The sequence below is a fragment of the Esox lucius genome, chromosome 20 (assembly GCF_011004845.1).
Source record: "Esox lucius isolate fEsoLuc1 chromosome 20, fEsoLuc1.pri, whole genome shotgun sequence".
Classification (NCBI taxonomy): domain Eukaryota; kingdom Metazoa; phylum Chordata; class Actinopteri; order Esociformes; family Esocidae; genus Esox; species Esox lucius.
The window spans coordinates 42,291,408-42,315,140 of record NC_047588.1 but is presented as its reverse complement, the minus strand read 5'-3'; the positions used below and the strand labels follow the sequence as shown (position 1 = coordinate 42,315,140).

At 45.5% G+C, this 23,733-nt stretch overlaps 1 protein-coding gene across 4 annotated transcripts in view; it reads right to left on the bottom strand.

The window, feature by feature from the left end:
• The window catches only part of LOC105029185 (neuropilin-2), a 107,001-nt gene extending 84,308 nt beyond the window's left edge, over positions 1 to 22,693 (bottom strand). Inside the window, exons 1-2 of one of the 4 annotated variants that reach the window (XM_029115974.2) lie at positions 21,808 to 22,693; positions 9,281 to 9,458 (exon numbers count right to left, since the gene is read on the bottom strand). In XM_029115974.2, coding sequence (XP_028971807.2) covers positions 9,281 to 9,458; positions 21,808 to 21,880 — 251 coding nt within the window. In that variant the 5' untranslated portion in view covers positions 21,881 to 22,693. The remainder of the gene's footprint in view (positions 1 to 9,280; positions 9,459 to 21,807) is intronic. The other 3 variants (XM_029115975.2, XM_029115977.2, XM_029115976.2) reach the window with 3 other exon arrangements.
• Positions 22,694 to 23,733: the final 1,040 nt, after the last annotated feature.

The window sequence follows — 23,733 nt, the reverse complement described above, 5'->3', positions numbered from 1 at the left end:
CTATTTCCCTCTCTCTATCTCATATTCTGAATGCCTGCCTCTATTTCTCTCTCTTTGTCTCATATTCTGAATGCCTGCCTCTATTTCCCTCTCTCAATCCTATTCAATTTTCAATTATTTTTTCTCTTCTCCTGCTCTGGGGCATTCTATTGTACTCTACTGTACTCTATCATACTATACTCTGCTGTACTCTATCATAGTGTACGGTACTCAACTGTACTCTATCATAGTGTACTCTACTGTACTCTATCATACTGTACTCTACAGTACTCAACTTTACTATATTTTACTGTACTCTACTGTACTCTTATCATACTGTACTCTACTGTACTCAACTGTACTCTATCATAGTATACTCTACTGTACTCTATCATACTGTACTCTACAGTACTCAACTGTACTCTATCATAGTGTACTCTACTGTACTCTATCATACTATACTCTACTGTACTCTATCATAGTGTCCTCTACTGTACTCTATCTTACTGCACTCTACTCTACTGTACTCTACTGTACTCTGTAATACTGTACTAGACTGTTCTCTACTCTATGGTACTATATTGCACTCCACCATGCTGTGCTCTAATCCATAATATAGTTTAATATAATTCATTATTATTATCTTATACTATAATATCATTCACGATAGTTCTATAATATATTAAACTTAAATTCTCAGTAGTTCCATAATATAGCATAATATCATTGCTGAAATTGGTTCTCCTTGTCTATGGCTTCTAATTCACATTTAGTAGCAGAGCTACTAACTATCAAACACACACAGACACACACACACACACACAGACACACACACACACACACACACACACACACACACAGACATAGACACAAACACACAGACACACAGACACACACAGACACACACACACACACACACACACACACACACACACACAGACACACACAGACACACACACACAGACACAGACACACACACACAGACACACAGACACACACAGACACATGGATAGTATGTACTGTATCTACAGAGCAGATAAGAAGCACTCAGTGACTGACTGGACGTCTCTCATATTAATATGCTTGGAACCAGATAACATCAGTAGTGAACTACAGAGAATGAGGCAGTAGAAGAGAGAGGAAGACAGAGAGAGACAGGAGAAGAGAGACAGGAGAAGAGAGAGACAGGAGAAGAGAGAGACAGTTGAAGAGAGACACAGGAGAAGAGAGACAGGAGAAGAGAGAGGAAGACAGGAGAAGAGAGAGACAGGAGAAGAGAGAGAGACAGGAAAATAGAGAGACCGAGTAGAAGAGGGATACTCAGGTAGGAAGACAGAGAGAGACAGGAGAAGAGCAATAGACAGAGCAGAAGAGAGAGAGACAGAGGAGAAGAGAGACAGAGGAGAAGAGAGACAGAGGAGAAGAGGGACAGAGGAGAAGAGAGACAGAGGAGAAGAGAGACAGAGGAGAAGAGAGACAGAGGAGAAGAGGGATACTCAGGGAGGAAGAGGACAGACAGGAGAGAACAAGGGAGAGGGGGGGTGGGTACTGCCATGGTGGTTGTGGGGAAGAGAGAGATGATTGTCCCCCTCCTCCAGCCCTGACCACAGTCCCCGTTCAGGACGCTGTCATTCTAGACATCCAGGCCATGTGGATCTGTTGATTGCATTACAGATATATCATGATTCATCATCCTGCCCCTTATTAGATTGATTCAACATCCCCCTATTTATAACCTCCTGGGGGGGGGGGTCTGGCCCGGTGCCACCCACGCCACGCCGGGCACTTTAGAACGACAGGCCGGCAGGGACTGCTGAATGGTAATGTGTCCTATAAGGCTGGCACACACTTTGCGTCTGTGTGTGTGCTCAAACATGATGTGTGTGTGTCCTAGAAAACTTTGGCAACACAGCAGGAGGCGCGGCCGTCAGGACGATTTGAGCTGAGCCCACATAGATCACCAACGGACTCTGACTCTGCAGTTCTCACTCAGCAGCTGTATGCCGAGGAGAGCATGGAGCAGACACAGCTAGAGGAAAGCAACCTTAAAAGAATAGAAGGGACAGTAAGAGGAGGAGAAGGGACAGTCAGAGGAGGAGAATGGATAGTCAGAGGAGGAGAAGGGACAGTCACAGGAGGAGAAGGGACACTCAGAGGAGAAGGGACAGTCACAGGAGGAGAAGGGACACTCAGAGGAGGAGAAGGGACAGTCAGAGAACAAGAAGCAGATAGAGGAGTAGGAACAGTTCGACAAGGAGAGAGAAAAGTTAGAGGAGGAGAAGGAACAGTTGGAGGAGAAGGAACAGGTAAAAGAAGATAACCCCCAGTTAAAAGTGAAGGAACAGCAAAATGAGAAGAAAAGCCAGAGCGGGAGAATGAGGAGTTAGGTCAGGCTCTCTCCTTCTCTCCAGGCTCAGCCGTCTCTCTGTCACCTGAAAACCATCTCCACTGACTGCTGAGATGCACCAGCTGGGTGTGTGTACGTGTTCAGCAGCAGGAAAGACACGCCCCTAACAGTGCGTAGGCTCTCCACGACAACCATGAATCTAACTAACACAAACAAACCTGACAGGAGGGAGAGGAGGGGAGACGGTAGGGAGGAGAGGACAGGAGAAGGGAGGAGAGACGGCCCGTCACACCAAACACACTATAGAGACCTCAAAGCTTCACCTCTCCACAACTTCACAGTCTCACTCCCTCACAGCCTCACTACCTTATAGCCTCACTCCCTCATAGTCTCACTCCCTCACAGGCTCACACCCTCACAGGCTCACACCCTCACAGCCTCACTACCTTACAGCCTCACTCCCTCACAGGCTCACATCCTCACAGCCTCACTACCTTACAGCCTCACTCCCTCACAGGCTCACACCCTCACAGCCTCACTACCTTACAGCCTCACTACCTTACAGCCTCACTCCCTCACAGGCTCACATCCTCACAGCCTCACTACCTTACAGCCTCACTCCCTCACAGGCTCACACCCTCACAGCCTCACTACCTTACAGCCTCACTACCTTACAGCCTCACTCCCTCACAGGCTCACACCCTCACAGGCTCACACCCTCACAGCCTCACTACCTTACAGCCTCACTCCCTCATAGTCTCACTCCCTCACAGTCTCACTCCCTCACAGCCTCACTTCCTCACAGTCTCACTCCCTCACAGGCTCACACCCTCACAGCCTCACTACCTTACAGCCTCACTCCCTCATAGTCTCACTCCCTCACAGTCTCACTCCCTCACAGCCTCACTCCCTCATAGTCTCACTCCCTCACTCCCTCACAGACTGCTTCTTGCTGAATCAGACTGGTGAGCTACAGGTATCCTATATTCATTTGATCATGATCCTGATGTTTGATGAAAGGTGCCAGCACCTAGTGCATTTATTGTAGAAAATGGCTTTGTCAGTTGTACTGTTAAATTTATTGATTTGCCCTAACAACAAATGTGTCAAACTCTACAAAACTTTAGATTAATTACAATCTGCATAATGTATCAAACCCCATTAAAATGTTTAATTAATTATAATCTGCATAATGTACCGAACCCAGTAAAACAATCCATTCATTGTACACCACAACTCCTTTTGCTAGAGGATTTTTAAGACATTGCATCCGTGCATTGGCAGGAAGAGACAAGGTGGTGTACCACTCAAGTCCCGACACCGTGACCCTTCTAACTGACCCTAATAATGCAGAGGTCTAAGGGGAGAGACAATCAGGGCACTTCATGACAGGTGGAGTCCAGAGAGCAGTAGATGCTGCGTGTATCAACATAATTCAGCACACCTGATTCTAATAATTAGATGGATGAAAGCTTTACCAAGTTAGCCACAAATAGAGTTGAAGAGATGGGGGTTTCAGTGTGTGGTGATTGTAGCGTCTAGTAGATGTAATGTGTTGTAGATGTAGTGTGTGTTGGTTTTAGTGTGTGGTACATGAGGGGTGTGGTAGCGCAGAATTATAATGGGAGCATCTGTGTTGTGAGCTGTGTCCAGTTTTGAAAAGTGGGAGCACACACACACACACACACATACACACACATACACACATAAAACAATTCTGCGTGTCTCTGGTACTGGTTGGGAGGCGTAAAGTGATCTATGCAGTTTAACAAAGACATCCCTGTTGAAGACATACACAACACCCAGCCTGATTCACCACTCCATCATACCAGAGTTATGACACTAACCAGGAAGGAACTATGCAGCAACAGACCAGTCATGTGATATCAATGCTGGGCCGGCTGGTAGAGATCTGCTTGTCAATTTATGTCAAGGAGCACATTCTAAACTGAACATTTTCCAAAAAGCTCCAGAACAATATAGTGGCTGGCCCATCAGATAAATGACAGTTTGAAGAGCAATATAGTGGCTGGCCCATCAGATAAATGACAGTTTGAAGAGCGATATAGTGGCTGGCCCATCAGATTAATGACAGTTTGAAGAGCGATATAGTAGCTGGCCCATCAGATAAATTACAGTTTGAAGAGCGATATAGTGGCTGGCCCATCAGATTAATGACCGTTTGAAGAGCGATATAGTGGCTGGCCCATCAGATAAATTCCAGTTTGAAGAGCGATATAGTGGCTGGCCCATCAGATAAATTCCAGTTTGAAGAGCGATATAGTGGCTGGCCCATTAGATAAATGACAGTTTGAAGAGCAATATAGTGGCTGGCCCATCAGATAAATGACAGTTTGAAGAGCGATATAGTGGCTGGCCCATCAGATAAATGACAGTTTGAAGAGCAATATAGTGGCTGGCCCATCAGATAAATGACAGTTTGAAGAGCGATATAGTGGCTGGCCCATCAGATAAATGACAGTTTGAAGAGCGATATAGTGGCTGGCCCATCAGATAAATGACAGTTGAAAGAACCAGCCTCTGATGGAGCGAACAGCAGCCTCTGTCAGAAGAGACATTGAACCCTCCATATCAGCCAAGATGGGAACAGTCACGACAGGTTTGACTGGATCCCTCAATCCCTCTGTCTTTCACAGGCTGCCCCTGGGACTGACGACTACATGGGGGTGAGAGAGATAGAGAGAGTGGGCCAGATGACAGAGAGATGAGAGAGAAAATCTAATGTGTCTTCTAAACCACAACACTTCAATAATACAACATGATATGGATACCCTGAGAATGTGCAGACAGTTAAGAGAGGCAATCAGCCCACCAACAAACTCCAGTTACAGAACAAGTTAGACAATTACAGCTAGCTAGTTAGCTAACAACATATAGGGGCTGCCAACAACAATTAACCAGCTACTCTGCAACTCTCGAATACAGAGGAACATAATTGTGTCATCACACAATATCATACACATTACACAGAGCCAGGGAGCTAGCTCAACAAATAATGCAGGCTATGCATCATATCAATGATTAACACATTGAGAGCTAGCTAGCTAGCAAGCTAGTTAGTTAATCGGGCATCAACATTTTAGCTAAATAGCTTTATGGCTCAAATTATAAGATACATTGTTTTTCTTAAAATCACAACATGGAATAAAAAAAAGCAAAATGCCTTAAAATGCCTAACTGACAGTGTAAGGCGTTGTTGTTGTCTTGCCAATGAAATTTGCAGAACTTGCTACAAAATAAGAAAACCGTATTTTGTTTCTCCTTCCCCGTTGGACTTATGTTGTGAGCTACCTCTGGAGGTTGCAGTGAAATCCTCTGTACAGAACGTGGGGTTGGAATAAAAGATCTAGGGAAGGAAAGAGAGCAATGGAAAGAGAGAGCTAGACAGAGAGTGAGATGTAAAGAGAGAAAGACTAAAAGTGAGATGGAACGAGAACAAGAGAGAGAGAGAGGAATACGGAAAGAAAGACTGAGATCGAAGAGAGAGAGGGATGAGAGAGGGATGAGAGAGATGCGAGAGGAATGAGAGAGGGATGAGAGAGGGATGAGAGAGGGATGAGAGAGGAATGTGAGAGGGATGAGAGAGGGATGAGAGCTAGAATGATTTGGGGTATGAGGCACAGGGACAGATTTAGGGTCAGAGATAGGGTCAGGGATAGACTTAGTTAGGGTCAGGGATAGACTTAGAGTTAGGGTCAGGGATAGACTTAGAGTTAGGGTCAGGGATAGACTTAGAGTTAGGTTCAGGGATAGACTTAGAGTTAGGGTCAGGGATAGACTCAGAGTTAGGGTCAGGGATAGACTCAGAGTTAGGGTCAGGGATATACTTAGTTAGGGTCAGGGATAGACTTAGAGTTAGGGTCAGGGATAGACTCAGTTAGGGTCAGGGATAGACTTAGTTAGGGTCAGGGATAGACTTAGAGTTAGGGTCAGGGATAGACTTAGAGTTAGGGTCAGGGATATACTTAGAGTTAGGGTCAGGGATAGACTTAGTTAGGGTCAGGGATAGACTTAGAGTTAGGGTCAGGGATAGACTTAGAGTTAGGGTCAGGGATAGACTTAGAGTTAGGGTCAGGGATAGACTTAGTTAGGGTCAGGGATAGACTTAGTTAGGGTCAGGGATAGACTTAGTTAGGGTCAGGGATAGACTTAGTTAGGGTCAGGGATAGACTTAGTTAGGGTCAGGGATAGACTTAGAGTTAGGGTCAGGGATAGACTTAGTTAGGGTCAGGGATAGACTCAGAGTTAGGGTCAGGGATAGACTTAGTTAGGGTCAGGGATAGACTTAGTTAGGGTCAGGGATAGACTTAGAGATGTAGACTACAGTGATCAGCTCAGGACCTACGGCTGTAGTCACCTTTGACCCCTCTACAGCTCGCTGCGCCCCTGCAGAGGGCCTCGGCTAACAGCTCAATTTCAGACCGGCCCTGGCCTGCACCCCAAATCACACCCTACTCCCCACATAGTTCACTACTGTAGATTTAAGGCCATGCAGGGAATAGGGTGCCATTTGGGCCCTAACAGCTAAGGCTGAGGCCTCACTCAGGCTTGAAATAGCTGTCCTCCATAGGGCTACACAGTGGACTCCGATGTCATGGCAACTGCCTAACATTACACATGGCAACCTCATTAAACCTAATACAGACATGGAAGGATTTGGAATAGGGTGTCTTTGAGTGGGTGAGAAGGTAAGATACGACATGTGTTATTTTTATTTAGTTTGTTGTTTTTTTTTTACTTGAGATCCTTCTGTCCAGACTTCTGACTGACCCGCTGTCTGCTGTTAAAATAGCCCTGGTAACACTAAACATGGGAACACCACTAAGCAAATACATCCAGAAAGTAAGAATAGTAAGACTAAATATGTTTGAAGGCCGGTGACCAAGTTTTTTGTTGCTGAGAATCTCATGACTCACTGGAGACAATAGCTAGTCAAACACACACACACACCTCCTGACTCACTGGAGACAATAGCCATCCGAACACACACACACACACACACACACACACATACACACATCCGTTCCAAAAAGCCCCACCTGTCTTCCCGGTTTGATGAATAAATAAGGCGAGTGGATCTGGTGATTTCTAATGCACCACAAACAGCTCAGGACCCCCTGGGACGTGGCACTTCTCTTTAAAAGGATGTTGGGTGGACTGTGATCAAGCGGTTTGACTCCGGCTTTACTCACCCAGTGAGGGTGCGTGTTCACGTGTGCACGTGTGTGTACGTCTGTGCATGTGTGTGTGTGTGTGTGTGGGTGTGTGTGTGTGTCATGCACTCGTATGGGAATGTGCATGGTTGGCCTTGTTCCCTCCTGGCAGCCAATCAGGTCTGAGAATGTGGTGAGCAGGAAGAGACAGAGGAAGAGACAAAATGCAACATCTAGACTAATGTGTCTAGGGCAGAGGAAACGAGGAAAAGACAGCGAGTGAGCGAGAAGGAGAGCGAGAACCACACAATCTGTGTTTGTTTCATCACTCTGATACGGAAGCAGAGTGCTAAAGAGGGCCTTTCAACAACAGCTGCTAAAAGATTCATGTTCCGATTCCAACAAAAGACTGTCACGACACGACCCATACATTTCTGTAGAAACATATCCTTCTATTATTGATGGAGTTAAAATGTTAATAAATGGTGAAAGGGTCCAGGGCACTATGGACAGAGGCCACAGGCTTTTGGACTGATAGGTTCAGATCAAAAGATCTTCCCTGTAGCGACTAAATCCTGTATGGGTCTCTGGTTAAAATAATGGATGTCTGGAATCTGGATGCAATGCTTTGACTGGCCAATAGAGGGAGAGAAAATCCATAACTGATGTGAGGCAAATGGAATGGAATATGGAATATTCCCAACACTCCCATGATTCTCAAGGATTCTAGAATTCCGAGGAAATAGGCTTGTTGTTGTTGTTGCTGATAACTCAGAGAGCTTGTTGTGAGCAACACTGAGCCAGAAACAGCAGGGAGATGGGAAGGATTTGGATGTAGTGTCAGGAAATAGATAGTCACAGGCTAAACTGCAAAGACACAGCACAGCTCTCACTCTGAATAATACGCTGTAGAAGACACACAGCCCTCACTGTGAAAGACATGGTGTAGCAGACACACAGCTCTCACTAGGAAAGACATGGTGTAGCAGACACACAGCCCTCACTGTGAAAGACATGGTGTAGCAGACACACAGCTCTCACTGTGAAAGACATGGTGTAGCAGACACACAGCTCTCACTAGGAAAGACATGGTGTAGCAGACACACAGCCCTCACTGTGAAAGACATGGTGTAGCAGACACACAGCCCTCACTGTGAAAGACATGGTGTAGCAGACACACAGCTCTCACTGTGAAAGACATGGTGTAGCAGACACACAGCTCTCACTGAGAAAGACATGGTGTGGCAGACACACAGCTCTCACTGTGAAAGACATGGTGTAGCAGACACACAGCTCTCACTGTGAAAGACATGGTGTAGCAGACACACAGCTCTCACTGTGAAAGACATGGTGTAGCAGACACACAGCTCTCACTGTGAAAGACATGGTGTAGCAGACACACAGCTCTCACTGAGAAAGACATGGTGTAGCAGATATTCAACTCTCACAGTTAAATACATTTTGTAGTAGATATTAAACTCTCACTGTGAAAGACATGTTGCAGCAGGTATACAGCTCTCACTGTGAAGGATATGGTGTTAAAAATCTAATTTTATACTGATAAAAGAGACCAGTGAATAATAAATATGATAGGATATGTGTCTAGTGAATAATAAATATGATAGGATATGTGTCTAGTGAATAATCGATATGGATTGAGAAACAGCATGAGGACATGTAGCTACATTGCACCTCAGAACATGTTACTTAGACAGGAAACCACCAGGAAACATCTTTGATATCCTGAAACCCCCCAGAACATCCTCACGGTCCCACTCACCTGCAGTCTAGCTTCTCCAGTTCAAAGTGCGGGTTGAAGTTCAGGACGATGCGCTGGGAGGGTTCTGGAGCGGTGATGACCCAGCGACAGTTCTGGTGTGGGGGGTACTCCAGGGGATACCCTGGGGTGGTGATGTACCCTGCGTCGCTGGCGTCAACGTGCCCCCCGCATGGCTCCGCTGACAGACAGGAGACACATCCAATTCAGTCAGTCAGTCAGAGCTCACAGTCGTCCTATTTCACACATTAATGGACTCATACAAACACACGTGTGAATTAGAAATCCTTATTTTGCATATCGCAATGTTATCCAGCTGTAGTCCGGGACGGTTTCATTTAAACGGTTGTGCCCTGGGGTATTTTTTATTTTTTTTTACCCTCTGTTGACAAGGGTCTTATTCTGTCATCAGGGTTTCTCTTGTCTTGCTGTCTGCGTGTTTTCTATTCTTTTTATTGTGTAGTTTAGTGGTGTCTCTCTGTGTTTGGCTGTTAAGGCCTCTTTATTGGTGCTGTGTTGTTGCTTTGTCGTCTCAATGTCTCTTTTTATTTAATTCCAGTCTCATCCACAACAGGAGGTATTCTGTCTCCTGCCGGGACGTTATTGTAAATAGGAGTTTGTTCTTAATTTACTTGCCTGGTAAAATGAAGGTAAAATAAAAATAAAACAATGGGGTCACGGCCAGGGTCACGGCCAGGGTCAGCATCTGTTAGCAGCGACCATGGAGGAATCAGGGTAAAGCGTTTGAAGTGATTTTTGTCGGCTCTGGGATTCCAACCCTTGCCGGATGCTCTAAACTCAGGGATACTTGTCACCTTCCCTCCCTTGGTTGTTGAGTCCACAGCCTCTCCCTTTCCTACCCAGAACATCAGACTACAGCAGGCTTTAAGGGACAATCTCCTGTATTGTCCTGTGTGTCAGAGTGCTGATAGCAAATAGTGAGTAAACATTGGAGCACATGGACCGGTAGGACAGCGCCGTCAGCCTCTCTGGGGAATAATCACCTCTTTATCTAAAGTTAGACCATCAAGACAGGAAGTCACAGAGAGACAGGCAGTGTGTTAAAGGTCAGGGGTCAACCCAATGGTGTGACTTAGATGGAGTGGCTCATAAAGCACCCATTCTGACCATCTACAAACACACACACACAGATACACACACACAAACGCACACACAGGAAGCGCCAAGATAATCTGTTCTTTCTCGTGTCCTCTCTCTCGCTCTCTGTATCATATGCACAATGAATAAGCCCTTTATCTGCCAACTTTTGTCACAATGGATGGACTTTTCATTACTTCTGGGCTTTCGGCAGAACAGCAGCCCAGACTGTTTAAATGTGTGTGACAGAGAGACAGGGATCTGGACAGCGGACCCAAACCAGCTGGGTTCCAACAGTAAAGTGGTTGACTGCAGGAGAGTGCTGGAACAGAGGTGAACACGTTCGGCCCTAAAAATAGACATGTTACTGTAAACCTACTCCCTCTCTGTCCCTCGTTCTAGCAGACAGACACACAGCAATATATACACACACAGACGCCATTCTAAAACACAGCCAAACATACTCCACACAAACACTAAGGCAGACATACTTGAACGCGCACACACACACACACACACACAATACAGTTCAGTAACGATATAGTTGGGGTTTCTCCAGGTTCATAGGAAAACACTGGTTAGATAATATAGTATGGGTCTGAGTGTGTGTGTATTCAATAGAACACTAGAATACTAGGACAGTAGTTCAAGAACCTTACAAAATTAGAACACTAGAGTACTCAAACACTACTAACAGAACACTAAAACACTATAGGATACAAGTATATTGGTTCTAGAACGCTACACCATTAAAACAATAGATTACTGGCATACTAGTTTTTGAACACGGCAACACTTGAATACTAAAATAATGGGACACTAGTTCTAGAACACTAAAATAATGGGACACAAGTACTAGAACACTAAAATAATGGGACACTAGTTCCAGAACACTGAAATAATGGGACACTAGTTCTACAACACCAGAATAATGGAAGACTAGTTCCAGAACACTGGAATAATGGGACACTAGTTCTAGAACACTGGAATAATGGGACACTAGTTCCAGAACACTGGAATAATGGGACACTAGTTCCAGAACACTGGAATAATGGGACACTAGTTCTAGAACACTGGAATAATGGGACACTAGTTCCAGAACACTGGAATAATGGGACACTAGTTCTAGAACACTGGAATAATGGGACACTAGTTCCAGCACACTACAATAATGGGATATTAGTTCTAAAACACTACAATACTGGGACACTAGTTCTAGAACATTCCAATATTGGAACACAAGACACAAAATGTGCCTTTTGTGTTTCTTTTGTTTTCACCTCCGCTTTTCGCTCAACTCCCTCGCACCATCACAAATACTGATAGCCAGCCTGAATCCGTCCACAGAAAAAAGGCCTGGTCTTGTTCAAACAGCCCGCTGTCTGTGCACGTTAAGCAGGGCTCAATGCCCGTGGCTGCTAGCTGCCCCACTACCTCCTTTTTAACGTGTCAAATATTGAGACGGAAGAATAGGATCCAGATGCTTCAGCCGTAATAGACTTTCAAGTGGTGACATTTCCACAGCTATTATATGTTAAAAGGCTGGTTTATGTACTGTGGCATTTGATATGCAGCCTCGTCTCTGCTCCCTGATGGCCCTGCAGCTTATTCATTGTGCAATGAGAAAAACGTTCACACACACACAAACACACACACACGTAGACACATATATCCGACACCTGTGCAAAAGCACACAGAAAGGACTATTTCCTCTTGGTTTTTGATCCCTTCGGTGTCTGGACTGCATCCTAAATGACAACATGTCTCCTGTATAACAGTGCAGTATTTTCGGGTTCGGGTGCTACTTGTGACACCCGGGGATCTGGCGGAGGGCCTAGAGAGACTGAACCCCCGTCGGCCTGATTAATATGAATGCTATAACACACTGGCACATAGAGCCATGTCACAGGGGTCACAGAGTGTAAATGGGTGAGGGGGGGCGTGGGTGCAGGGGTCCTGCCAGATTCATGCTCTCCGGGGCTGGCCCTGACATCACCATGCTGAGGGAGATGTGACAGGAGTGGAGAGGATATGGTGCGTGTGTGTGTCTGGTGTGTGTGTGCATGTGTCTGGTGTATGTGTGTGTGTGTGTCTGGTGTGTGTGTGCATGTCTGGTGTGTGTGTGTGTGTCTGGTGTGTGTGTGTGCGTGTCTGGTGTGTGTGTGTCTGGTGTGTGTGTGTGCGTGTCTGGTGTGTGTGTGTGTGTGTGTCTGGTGTGTGTGTGTGCGTGTCTGGTGTGTGTGTGTTTGTCTGGTGTGTGTGGCCTGACGAGGAGGACGCCTCATTTCCACTCTGAGGAGAACCTCCTGCACAGCGGACAGGAAGAGATTATCCAAAAGAGAGAGACAGAGAGAAAGACTGAGAGTGGGACAGTGAGGGACAGTGAGGGACAGAGAGACAGAGAGACAGAGAGAGAGACTGAGAGTGGGACAGTGAGGAACAGAGACTGAGAGTGGGACAGTGAGGGACAGAGAGACAGAGAGACAGAGAGAGAGACTGAGAGTGGGACAGTGAGGGACAGAGACTGAGAGTGGGACAGTGAGGGACAGAGAGACTGAGAGTGGGACAGTGAGGGACAGAGAGACTGAGAGTGGGACAGTGAGGGACAGAGAGACTGAGAGTGGGACAGTGAGGGACAGAGAGACTGAGAGTGGGACAGTGAGGGACGGAGAGAGAGACAGAGAGAGAGACAGAGAGAAAGACTGAGAGTGGGACAGTGAGGGACAGAGAGACAGAGAGAGAGACTGAGAGTGGGACAGAGACTGAGAGTGGGACAGTGAGGGACAGAGAGACTGAGAGTGGGACAGTGAGGGACAGAGAGACTGAGAGTGGGACAGTGAGGGACGGAGAGAGAGAGAAAGAATGAAGAATAGAAAGGGCTCCATGACTTCCAGTGTCTGTGTTGTTCCAGGAGTCTATCTATCTTTCTACTCTGCCATATGCTACAATACACAAACACCACTCAGGGGACTGGCACACACACACACACACGCACACACACACACAGGCCATACCCAGTTAGATTACTCACACAGGTAACAACACTCCCTGTGAAACAAAATATGAATGGATGGGATGGAGGGATGAAAGAAGTGATGGAGGGATGAAAGAAGGGATGGAGGGATGAAAGAAAGGGTGATACAGACTCAGAAAGCTACCATCGCTACACTGCTATCTCTTACTGTCTCTGGGGATCCAACTGGCCCCCCCTGACAGGCAGTCTACAGGGAGGGGGACAGACTATCCCAGTGAACAGAGAAAGACAGACAGACAGTCTACAGGGAGGGGGACAGACTATCCCAGTGAACAGAGAAAGACAGACAGACAGTCTACAGGGAGGGGGACAGACTATCCCAGTGAACAGAGAAAGACAGACAGGCAGTCTACATTGAGGGGGAAAGACTATCCCAGTGAACAGAGAAAGACAGACAGGCAGTCTACAGGGTGGGGGGCAGACTATCCCAGTGAACAGAGAAAGACAGACAGGCAGTCTACAGGGAGGGGGACAGACTATCCCAGTGAACAGAGAAAGACAGACAGTCTACAGGGAGGGGGACAGACTAACCCAGTGAACAGAGAAAGACAGACAGACAGTCACCCTCACATCACTCTGAGGCTCCTACCTCCAACACCACCACCCTCACATCACTCTGAGGCTCCTACCTCCACCACCACCACCCTCACATCACTCTGAGGCTCCTACCTCCAACAATACCCTCACATCACTCTGAGGCTCCTACCTCCAACAATACCACCCTCACATCACTCTGAGGCTCCTACCTCCACCACCACCACCCTCACATCACTCTGAGGCTCCTAACTCCAACACCACCACCCTCACATCACTCTGAGGCTCCTACCTCCAACACCACCACCCTCACATCACTCTGAGGCTCCTACCTCCAACAATACCACTCTCACATCACTCAGAGGCTCCTACCTCCAACAATACCACCCTCAGATCACTCTGAGGCTCCTACCTCCAACACCAATACCCTCAGATCACTCTGAGGCTCCTACCTCCACCACCACCACCCTCAGATCACTCTGAGGCTCCTACCTCCAACACCAATACCCTCACATCACTCTGAGGCTCCTACCTCCAACACCACCACCCTCACATCACTCAGAGGCCCCAACCTCCAACACCACCACCCTCACATCACTCTGAGGCTCCTACCTCCAACAATACCACCCTCACATCAATCAGAGGCTCCTACCTCCAACAATACCACCCTCAGATCAATCTGAGGCTCCTATCTCCAACACCACCACCCTCACATCACTCAGAGGCTCCTACCTCCACCACCACCACCCTCACATCACTCTGAGGCTCCTACCTCCAACACCACCACTCTCACATCACTCAGAGGCTCCTACCTCCAACATCACCACCCTCAGATTACTCTGAGGCTCCTACCTCCAACACCACCACCCTCACATCACTCTGAGGCTCCTACCTCCAACACCACCACCCTCACATCACTCTGAGGCTCCTACCTCCTACACCACCACCCTCACATCACTCTGAGGCTCCTACCTCCACCACCACCACCCTCACATCACTCTGAGGCTCCTACCTCCAACAATACCACCCTCACATCACTCTGAGGCTCCTACCTCCAACAATACCACCCTCACATCACTCTGAGGCTCCTACCTCCACCACCAATACCCTCACATCACTCTGAGGCTCCTACCTCCAACACCACCACCCTCACATCACTCAGAGGCCCCAACCTCCAACACCACCACCCTCACATCACTCTGAGGCTCCTACCTCCAACAATACCACCCTCACATCACTCTGAGGCTCCTACCTCCAACACCACCACCCTCACATCACTCAGAGGCCCCAACCTCCAACACCACCACCCTCACATCACTCTGAGGCTCCTATCTCCAACAATACCACCCTCACATCAATCAGAGGCTCCTACCTCCAACAATACCACCCTCAGATCACTGTGAGGCTCCTATCTCCAACACCACCACCCTCACATCACTCAGAGGCTCCTTCCTCCACCACCACCACCCTCACATCACTCTGAGGCTCCTACCTCCAACACCACCACTCTCACATCACTCAGAGGCTCCTACCTCCACCACCACCACCCTCACATCACTCTGATGCTCCTACCTCCAACAATACCACCCTCACATCAATCAGAGGCTCCTACCTCCAACATCACCACCCTCAGATCACTCTGAGGCTCCTACCTCCAACACCAATACCCTCACATCACTCTGAGGCTCCTACCTCCAACAATACCACCCTCACATCAATCAGAGGCTCCTACCTCCAACATCACCACCCTCACATCACTCTGAGGCTCCTACCTCTAACACCACCACCCTCACATCACTCTGAAGCTCCTACCTCCAACACCACCACCCTCACATCACTCTGAGGCTCCTACCTCCAACACCACCACCCTCACATCACTCTGAGGCTCCTACCTCCAACACCACCACCCTCACATCACTCTGAGGCTCCTACCTCCAACACCACCACCCTCACATCACTCTGAGGCTCCTACCTCCAACACCACCACCCTCACATCACTCTGAGGCTCCTACCTCCAACACCACCACCCCTCCCATGCGTCCCGGCAGCCTGCCATCCGCCCATCAATCTTTCTTCCCTGTTGCCTCCAAGCTGCTCCGTGAATCGTGAGGCTTTTCCTTGAGCAGCAGAAACACACAGTTTCATCTCCGCTCTGCCTTCGATAGCTAACTACCTGCAGGTCTGTGGAATTCTGTCCACACACCAAACAACATTCCCCTCGATAAATAGGAGTGAACGGTTCTAAGCAGCCACACACAAACACACTTACACACACACACACGCTAAGTAAGAGTAAACGATGCTTAGCAGCTTTGTGAGGAATGAAAATAAGAATGCATTATTTATCGTCCTCTGTATGGCATGTTCTTAATCTCATCCTGATAGCTCTGTTTCACCATTTCAGCACTTTCTGCCTCCCCGCCTCCCCGCCCACCCACACACCCACCTCACGGGATTAAACCAGCTCTTGTTTGTTGGCCCGAATTGCAAATATCTGACCTTGTTTTGGATGAGCTACTGGTTCGTTTTCATCAGAGTTTCCTGGGAGTTTATTTACTTCCCCAAAAGAGGTGAAAACTTTTTAATGGGGTTGTTGAAATAATAAAGAGGCAACTCATTCCATAGTTTAAATATCAGGTGGGGGGTGGGTATGTTATCCATATAATGGCTACATTATCTTTATATCAGCCTGTCTGTCCATCTGTCTGTCCACAGTCAGTTGTATCTCTGTTTGGTTATCCATATAATGGCTACATTATATTTACATCATCCTGTCTGTCCATCTGTCTGTCCACAGTCAGTTTTATCTCTGTTTGGTTATCCATATAATGGCTACATTATATTTACATCATCCTGTCTGTCCATCTGTCTGTCCACGGTCAGTTGTATCTCTGTTTGGTTATCCATATAATGGCTACATTATATTTACATCATCCTGTCTGTCCATCTGTCTGTCCACAGTCAGTTGTATATCTGTTTGTCTGTCCGTTGTCTGTCAACTATGGTCCATATGGTAATTTGCTCTATCACCCCGCCCTCTCTTTCTCTCCATCCCTCTATCACCCCTCTCTCTCTTTCTCTCCATCCCTCTATCACCCCTCCCTCTCTATCTCTCCATCCCTCTATCACCCCTCTCTCTCTTTCTCTCCATCCCTCTATCACCCCTCCCTCTCTATCTCTCCATCCCTCTATCACCCCCTCCCTCTCTATCTCTCCATCCCTCTATCACCCCCTCCCTCTCTATCTCTCCATCCCTCTATCACCCCCTCCCTCTCTCTCTCCATCCATCTCTCGCTTTTCTCTTACTCTCTCTTTGCGTCTTTCTTTTGCTCTCCCTCCCTTGACCTCTCTCTAGCTTTCTCTCTCTTTGATGTTTTAAACAGTCTGATAAAACAGGAAAAGGTGATATTCTGGGTTTTCTGGGAGACCCCTCCCCTCCATACACACCCACACACACACCAACACACCTCCCCCACCCACCTGGTGTGTTACATTAGACCAGAGCCCTAGCCAGGTGTTCTGCATTAAACCAGGGAGGAAATTTACAAAGACGATCTGCCAGCCAGAGAGACGAAGAGGTCAAAAAAACTTTGGGATGAAAGGATGAGATTGTGGAAGAAAAGAGAAAAATAAAAGAAATGACAGGTAAAAGAAAGCAAGATAACCCAATGCCATCATAATACATGTTACACCATTGTTATATCACTCTAACACCACTGTTACAACACTGTCATATCACTCTAATTCCACTGTTACAACACTGTTACACCACTGTCATACCACTCTAACACCACTGTTACAACACTGTTACAACACTGTCATACCACTCTAACACCACTGTTACACCACTGTCATATCACTCTAATTCCACTGTTACACCACTGTCATACAACTCCAACACCACTGTTACACCAATGTTAAATCACTGTCATACCACTGTTACACCACTGTTACACCACTGTTACACCAATGTTAAATCACTGTCATACCACTGTTACACCACTGTTACACCACTGTTACACCACTGTCATACAACTCCAACACCACTGTTACACCAATGTTAAATCACTGTCATACCACTGTTACACTACTGTCATCCTACAGTTGCACCACAGTAACGCTGCTCTCTTTCTACTCTTACACCACTATAAGACTAATGTAACACCACCTTCATACCACTTGTACACAACTGTCATACCATTCTAATACCACTGATTAACTATTGTGTCCAAGAGAGGAGAGAACCTGTGTAAAAGAAGGCAGGACTTCAAGTGACAACTTCAACTCCACACACAACCCCACACACACAACCCCACATACAACCCCACACACACAACCCCACACACACAACCCCATATACAACCCCACACACACAACCCCACATACACAACCCCACATGCAACCCCACACACAACCCCACATACAACCCCACATACAACCCCACACACACAACCCCACACACACAACCCCACATACAATCCCACACACACAACCCCACACACAACCCCACATACAACAACACCCACACAACCCCACACACACAACCCCACATACAACCCCACACACACAACCCCACACACACAACACCACATACAATCCCACACACACAACCCCACACACAACCCCACACACACAACCCCACATACAACAACACCCACACAACCCCACACACACAACCCCACATACAACCCCACACACACAACCCCACACACACAACACCACACACAACCATATACACACAACCCCACATACAACCCCACACACACAACCCCACACAAACAACCCCCCACACACAACACCACACACAACCATATACACACAACCCCACATACAACCCCACACACACAACCCCACACAAACAACCCCACATACAACCCCACACGCACAACCCCACACACAACCATATACACACAACCCCACATACAACCCACACACAAACAAATGTATTCCAGTATTGCAGCAATTTCTCTATTAAAAATCAAAGAAGCAGAAGTGAGCCGTTTGTTTGTTTTTGCAACACTCAAACTTGGAGAACTAGATAGGCAGATAACAAGCAGAAGAAACTGGATTATATTGCTGTAGAACACGCTACTATAGATTATATAGCAAAGGAAGACATTTAATTATACTGCTGTAGAAGACGCTACTATAGATTATATAGCAAAGGAAGACATTTAATTATACTGCTGTAGAAGACGCTACTATAGATTATATAGCAAAGGAAGACATTATATTATACTGCTGTAGAAGACGCTACTATAGATTATATAGCAAAGGAAGACATTTAATTATACTGCTGTAGAAGACGCTACTATAGATTATATAGCAAAGGAAGACATTTAATTATACTGCTGTAGAAGACGCTACTATAGATTATATAGCAAAGGAAGACATTTAATTATAATGCTGTAGAAGACGCTACTATAGATTATATAGCAAAGGAAGACATTGGATTATACTGCTGTAGAAGACGCTACTATAGATTATACAGCAAAGGAAGACATTGGATTATACTGCTGTAGAAGACGCTACTATAGATTATACAGCAAAGGAAGACATTGAATTATATTGCTGTAGAAGACGCTGCTATTGGTTAGACAGCAAAAGACACTGGATTACTAACTCCTATGGAAGACACTGGATTATGCTGTAGAAAACAGTGGATTATATTGCTGTAGAAAACACTTTTTGGTTTCAGAGTGAATGTTTTTTGTTTCCTGGTTGAAGCTTTTGGAACTTTTTAGAGTTTAATTCTGTATTTGTCAAGCAGCAGCCAAAAAGTGTATGTACTTCTCTAGCGAGTGGACATATAAGTGGGTAGTTAGCTAAATGTATATTTGGCCATATGGAGAGCTGGCCTGGTTCATTAAGATGAAAAGCCTATTTCTCTCTCTCTCCTGCACTGCCTGCTCCCTATTTTCTATTCCTCTTTCACTCGCTTTTTTCTCCCCACCTATGTTAGTTAAGTTTGAACGAGCTTTACTGGCATGGGAAACATTTTACATTTAATTTAAAAATTAAGAAAAATAACAATCAACAAAAGTGAAAAATTCTATAGAAACAATGCAAACACAAGTTTTAAACTGGTGTTTCTGTTTCTCACGCCGCTTGCATTCTGGATTAATTTGATTAAGCCAACTCTTCATAACTGTTCACTTGGATGTACCTCAAGGATTAAAGATTAGCACCCACCCGTTTTACAGCTCAGAGGAAGCTGCGGATATCTAGTCTCCTCCAGCAGGCTCCACATTGATTAGCTACTTTACAGCCATTCATCTTGGAGATGAGATCACGTATTGTGACATCAGGTAGCCGTATTGTCGTGTTTTCAACCTTTCAGACCCACTAGACACTGCTGGTAAATGTTCTTCCAAACTTCGCCTGTCTATCAAGTTGGTTTTAAAACAACAAACATGCCTTCGACATGTGTTTTGGATTAGATCACATACAGCATACTATGTCATTCCATTTTAAATACATAGGGCCCGTGTAGTGAAATAGCCAGGCAGTCACAAGTGTTTTGCCTGCTTTCTTTTCAGCGAGGCTACTGCTCGCTGTCATAGAGCCCGAGAGCGAGTAGCGAGCTGATCTCTGTTAAGGTCCTCTGGACTCCACTCGGCTCTTAAGAACAACATAAGGTCAAGTCATTTAAAAGGGACAAAACGAGAACTGGTTCAAGATAGTCTAGGCAGCCTTCATATAACATTTTAACTAAGGAATTCCCCAGCCCACTCTTCAAAATCGAATAACATCTGCTGTTTCGTTGTTTTCCCTTGTAGGCTACGTGATACAAATCGCGTTATGATTTTCTAGAAACAAACTGTAATTTGACAGCAATCAATTGAAACACTGCCTACGCATTTCAGTCACAGGCTATGTGGAATGTAAAATACGCTCAAGAGGGGTAATGTTGTGGCAGAATGTGACTAATAAAAAATTATGGAAACATAAAACATTAAAGTTCAGTGTTCAGTTCAGTGAATTACATTTCAGGTGAAAATACAAATAGAATAATTTAGTTTAGAAAGTCTAATTAAATCCAAACAGAATCAAATAAGAATCAAAGGTTAATCGAAACATTCAGATCACTTCAATTTTATTTAGAGAATTATAATGGAAATTTTGTGCAGATAAGCCTCTATGCCAAGCGTGGAGTGTTCTTATCTAAACCCTCACAGTGAACACTAATCACTTCAACAGACGTTTCATCAGAGCGCTGACAAGAACCGGAGATCGTTAGAAATACTTCACACTGAAACGTTGTACATTAGTATAGTATATGGGTAATTTGTAGGCTATTTGGGATTTAATAGTATGTTATTCATTTAAAAAACATATTTGGTGAGCAAATAAATGAGATTACAGCAGTCCGGAGAACTCTCACTACAACGCCCGCGGCGCGAGGAACTGCCTCCTCAAAACGAACCACCGCCGCTGCTATTTCTGCACACCTTGAGTCCGGCTGTCAGTTCCAGCGTATAAAACAAACATAACGGATTATTCATCCGTCACTAAACATGGTTGAATGACAGAACATCTCAGAGGGATAAAGCCAGGTGTTATCATGTGTTAACATTGATATTTTGACTAGTTAATCAAAAACATATGATGTCAGACTGAACGAGGCTTCATTTTATATTCAAATAAATTCGTTGAGACTACAGTCAAAGTAAAATACATAATTAGCCCTATCTCTTCATGATGTCGTTGTGGAATTCTAAATATGTTATAATGTGTTATTTTTGCTGAAACAACGGGGATTTTCAAAAAGTAATGGTTCAAATCAAATGGCACGTAACACATTTGTGTGAACAGGAGTTCGAGGGCGGCAAATGCCAAAAGGTCTCACTCCAGTAAAACGTACCTTCTTCACCGATCACGAACTGTGGTAAGCAAACAGCCAGTAAACATCCACACAACCACGTTAATATATCCATTTTGCTGGATGAAGGTTCCCGTTTCCAATTTTGGAGAGAAGAACTCGCAGTAAAAGTCCCCTCGTGCGGAATCAAACCGTTTCTCCAATCACGCGTAACACGCTTCTCCACCGGGAAGGGTCTGTCGGTGGATGGGGTTAACCAAAACGACGATTTGGTTTCCGGCCTCTTTAAGTATATCGTTTCTTAAATGAAAATATCAATATATATCTTCCTTATTTAAATTCAATAATTACACCGTTTAATAACCATTCTGACCAGCACAGGAGATCAGAGTCAAACGAAAATAAAACATAAATGGCCTTAAGATTATCTTCAGTTTCAAATAAATAACGGACCAGACGAAATACAGTTAAAGCAAACTCATTTGTATGAATTCTGAATGTCCGTGGCCGTTTTAGTCCACCGAATTGATGCTTTCCGGGAGCTGATACCGATAGTGAGTCTTTTGGTTGCCTCCAAATCAAGAGACAAGATATTTCCTTCTCTTTCCTCTGCCCGTCTCCCTCCGGTGCGTTTAATTGTCCAAAAACAACATAAAACTAAGTCACTTGCCTACCTAAGCGAAACAGTCCTACTGTCCAGGACTCGTGCGTAAAACCTTACTTCCATAGAACGCACAACAAGAAACGTTTGTTTTCCCGTTGGAAACAATCCGTGTTCTACAACGTCAGTAACACTGCGCTCTCCGCTCTATCCGCTGTCCCCGCACACAGCACCTTCCCTCAGCTCTGCTCGGAGTAGTATGGCTGAGTTTGAGGGCTCGTCTTCCAGCAGCGCTACAGCAGTGAAAGAGCAGGCAGGCAGCATGTGTATGTAATAGCGTTAGGACGGAGCAGCTATCACATTACAGTCAGCACCTCGACCCGCCTCCCCACAGCCGCTGATTAAAGAGGACCACTCACGGCCTGCCTGCTGGGGCTTTCTGTCTTTGAGTTATAAAAAGACAGCAAGTAAAGGGGAAAACAGAAGCGGTCAGCGCACACACGCCGCAAGCTCATGAAATGAAATGTTGGTGGCTTTATGCTCATAGTGTAACCACGGACTGGTTGATGACATTTCTGATGAAAACTGAATAGGACACACGTGTGTTAACATATAAACTCCATATTGTCAGGGAGAATAAGAACTGTAAGGTTGTAAAATAGAATTAGGCTAGAATCATTTTCTTAACCCGGTAGTTCCTCAACCAAAAAGTTGTTTATGGGCCAAGAGAAAATCAATAGTTCAGTTTCTTTCAAACCGGGCGGCAGGGTAGTTTAGTGGTCTGACCAGTGGCCAAAAGGTTACTTGATCAATCTCAAACTCGGTTATTTAAAAATCAACAGAAGCACAATGATAATTTTTTTCTATATTCATTTATTTATTTCACATCAAACCAAATGCGTAGTTGATTTCAGGTGATAAGGCAATATTATTTTTGTATCTTGGTTACTCGCCCCCATTACTTCCTTATTTTGTCTGTTGGTGGCCGAAGTTGGCTGAACATTGTAGCCTAATGAATTTTAAACCATTATCAGGAGGACAATGTTTACAAAACCCTAATAAAACCAACCCTAAGGAAACTAATTTAAATAGATTGATGCTAAGGAAAGCATGATAGGCAAAACTGTGTTTATAATAAGTTGTTACAATGTCTTTCAAAGTCAACCCACGCCCCCCAAAAATAAAACAAAAATACTCTCAAAACACAAACCGTTTTACTCATTGAAATACAGTAGTCCTGTACTGTGAGACTGCTGACACTGTGTTTGCAGTGGTAGCTTGCCATGCCCGACAGTGGAGTGGAAATATGGTAATGAACAGCTGAGCTGGTATAAATGCAACACCCAATTGACAGGAGGCCATGTACT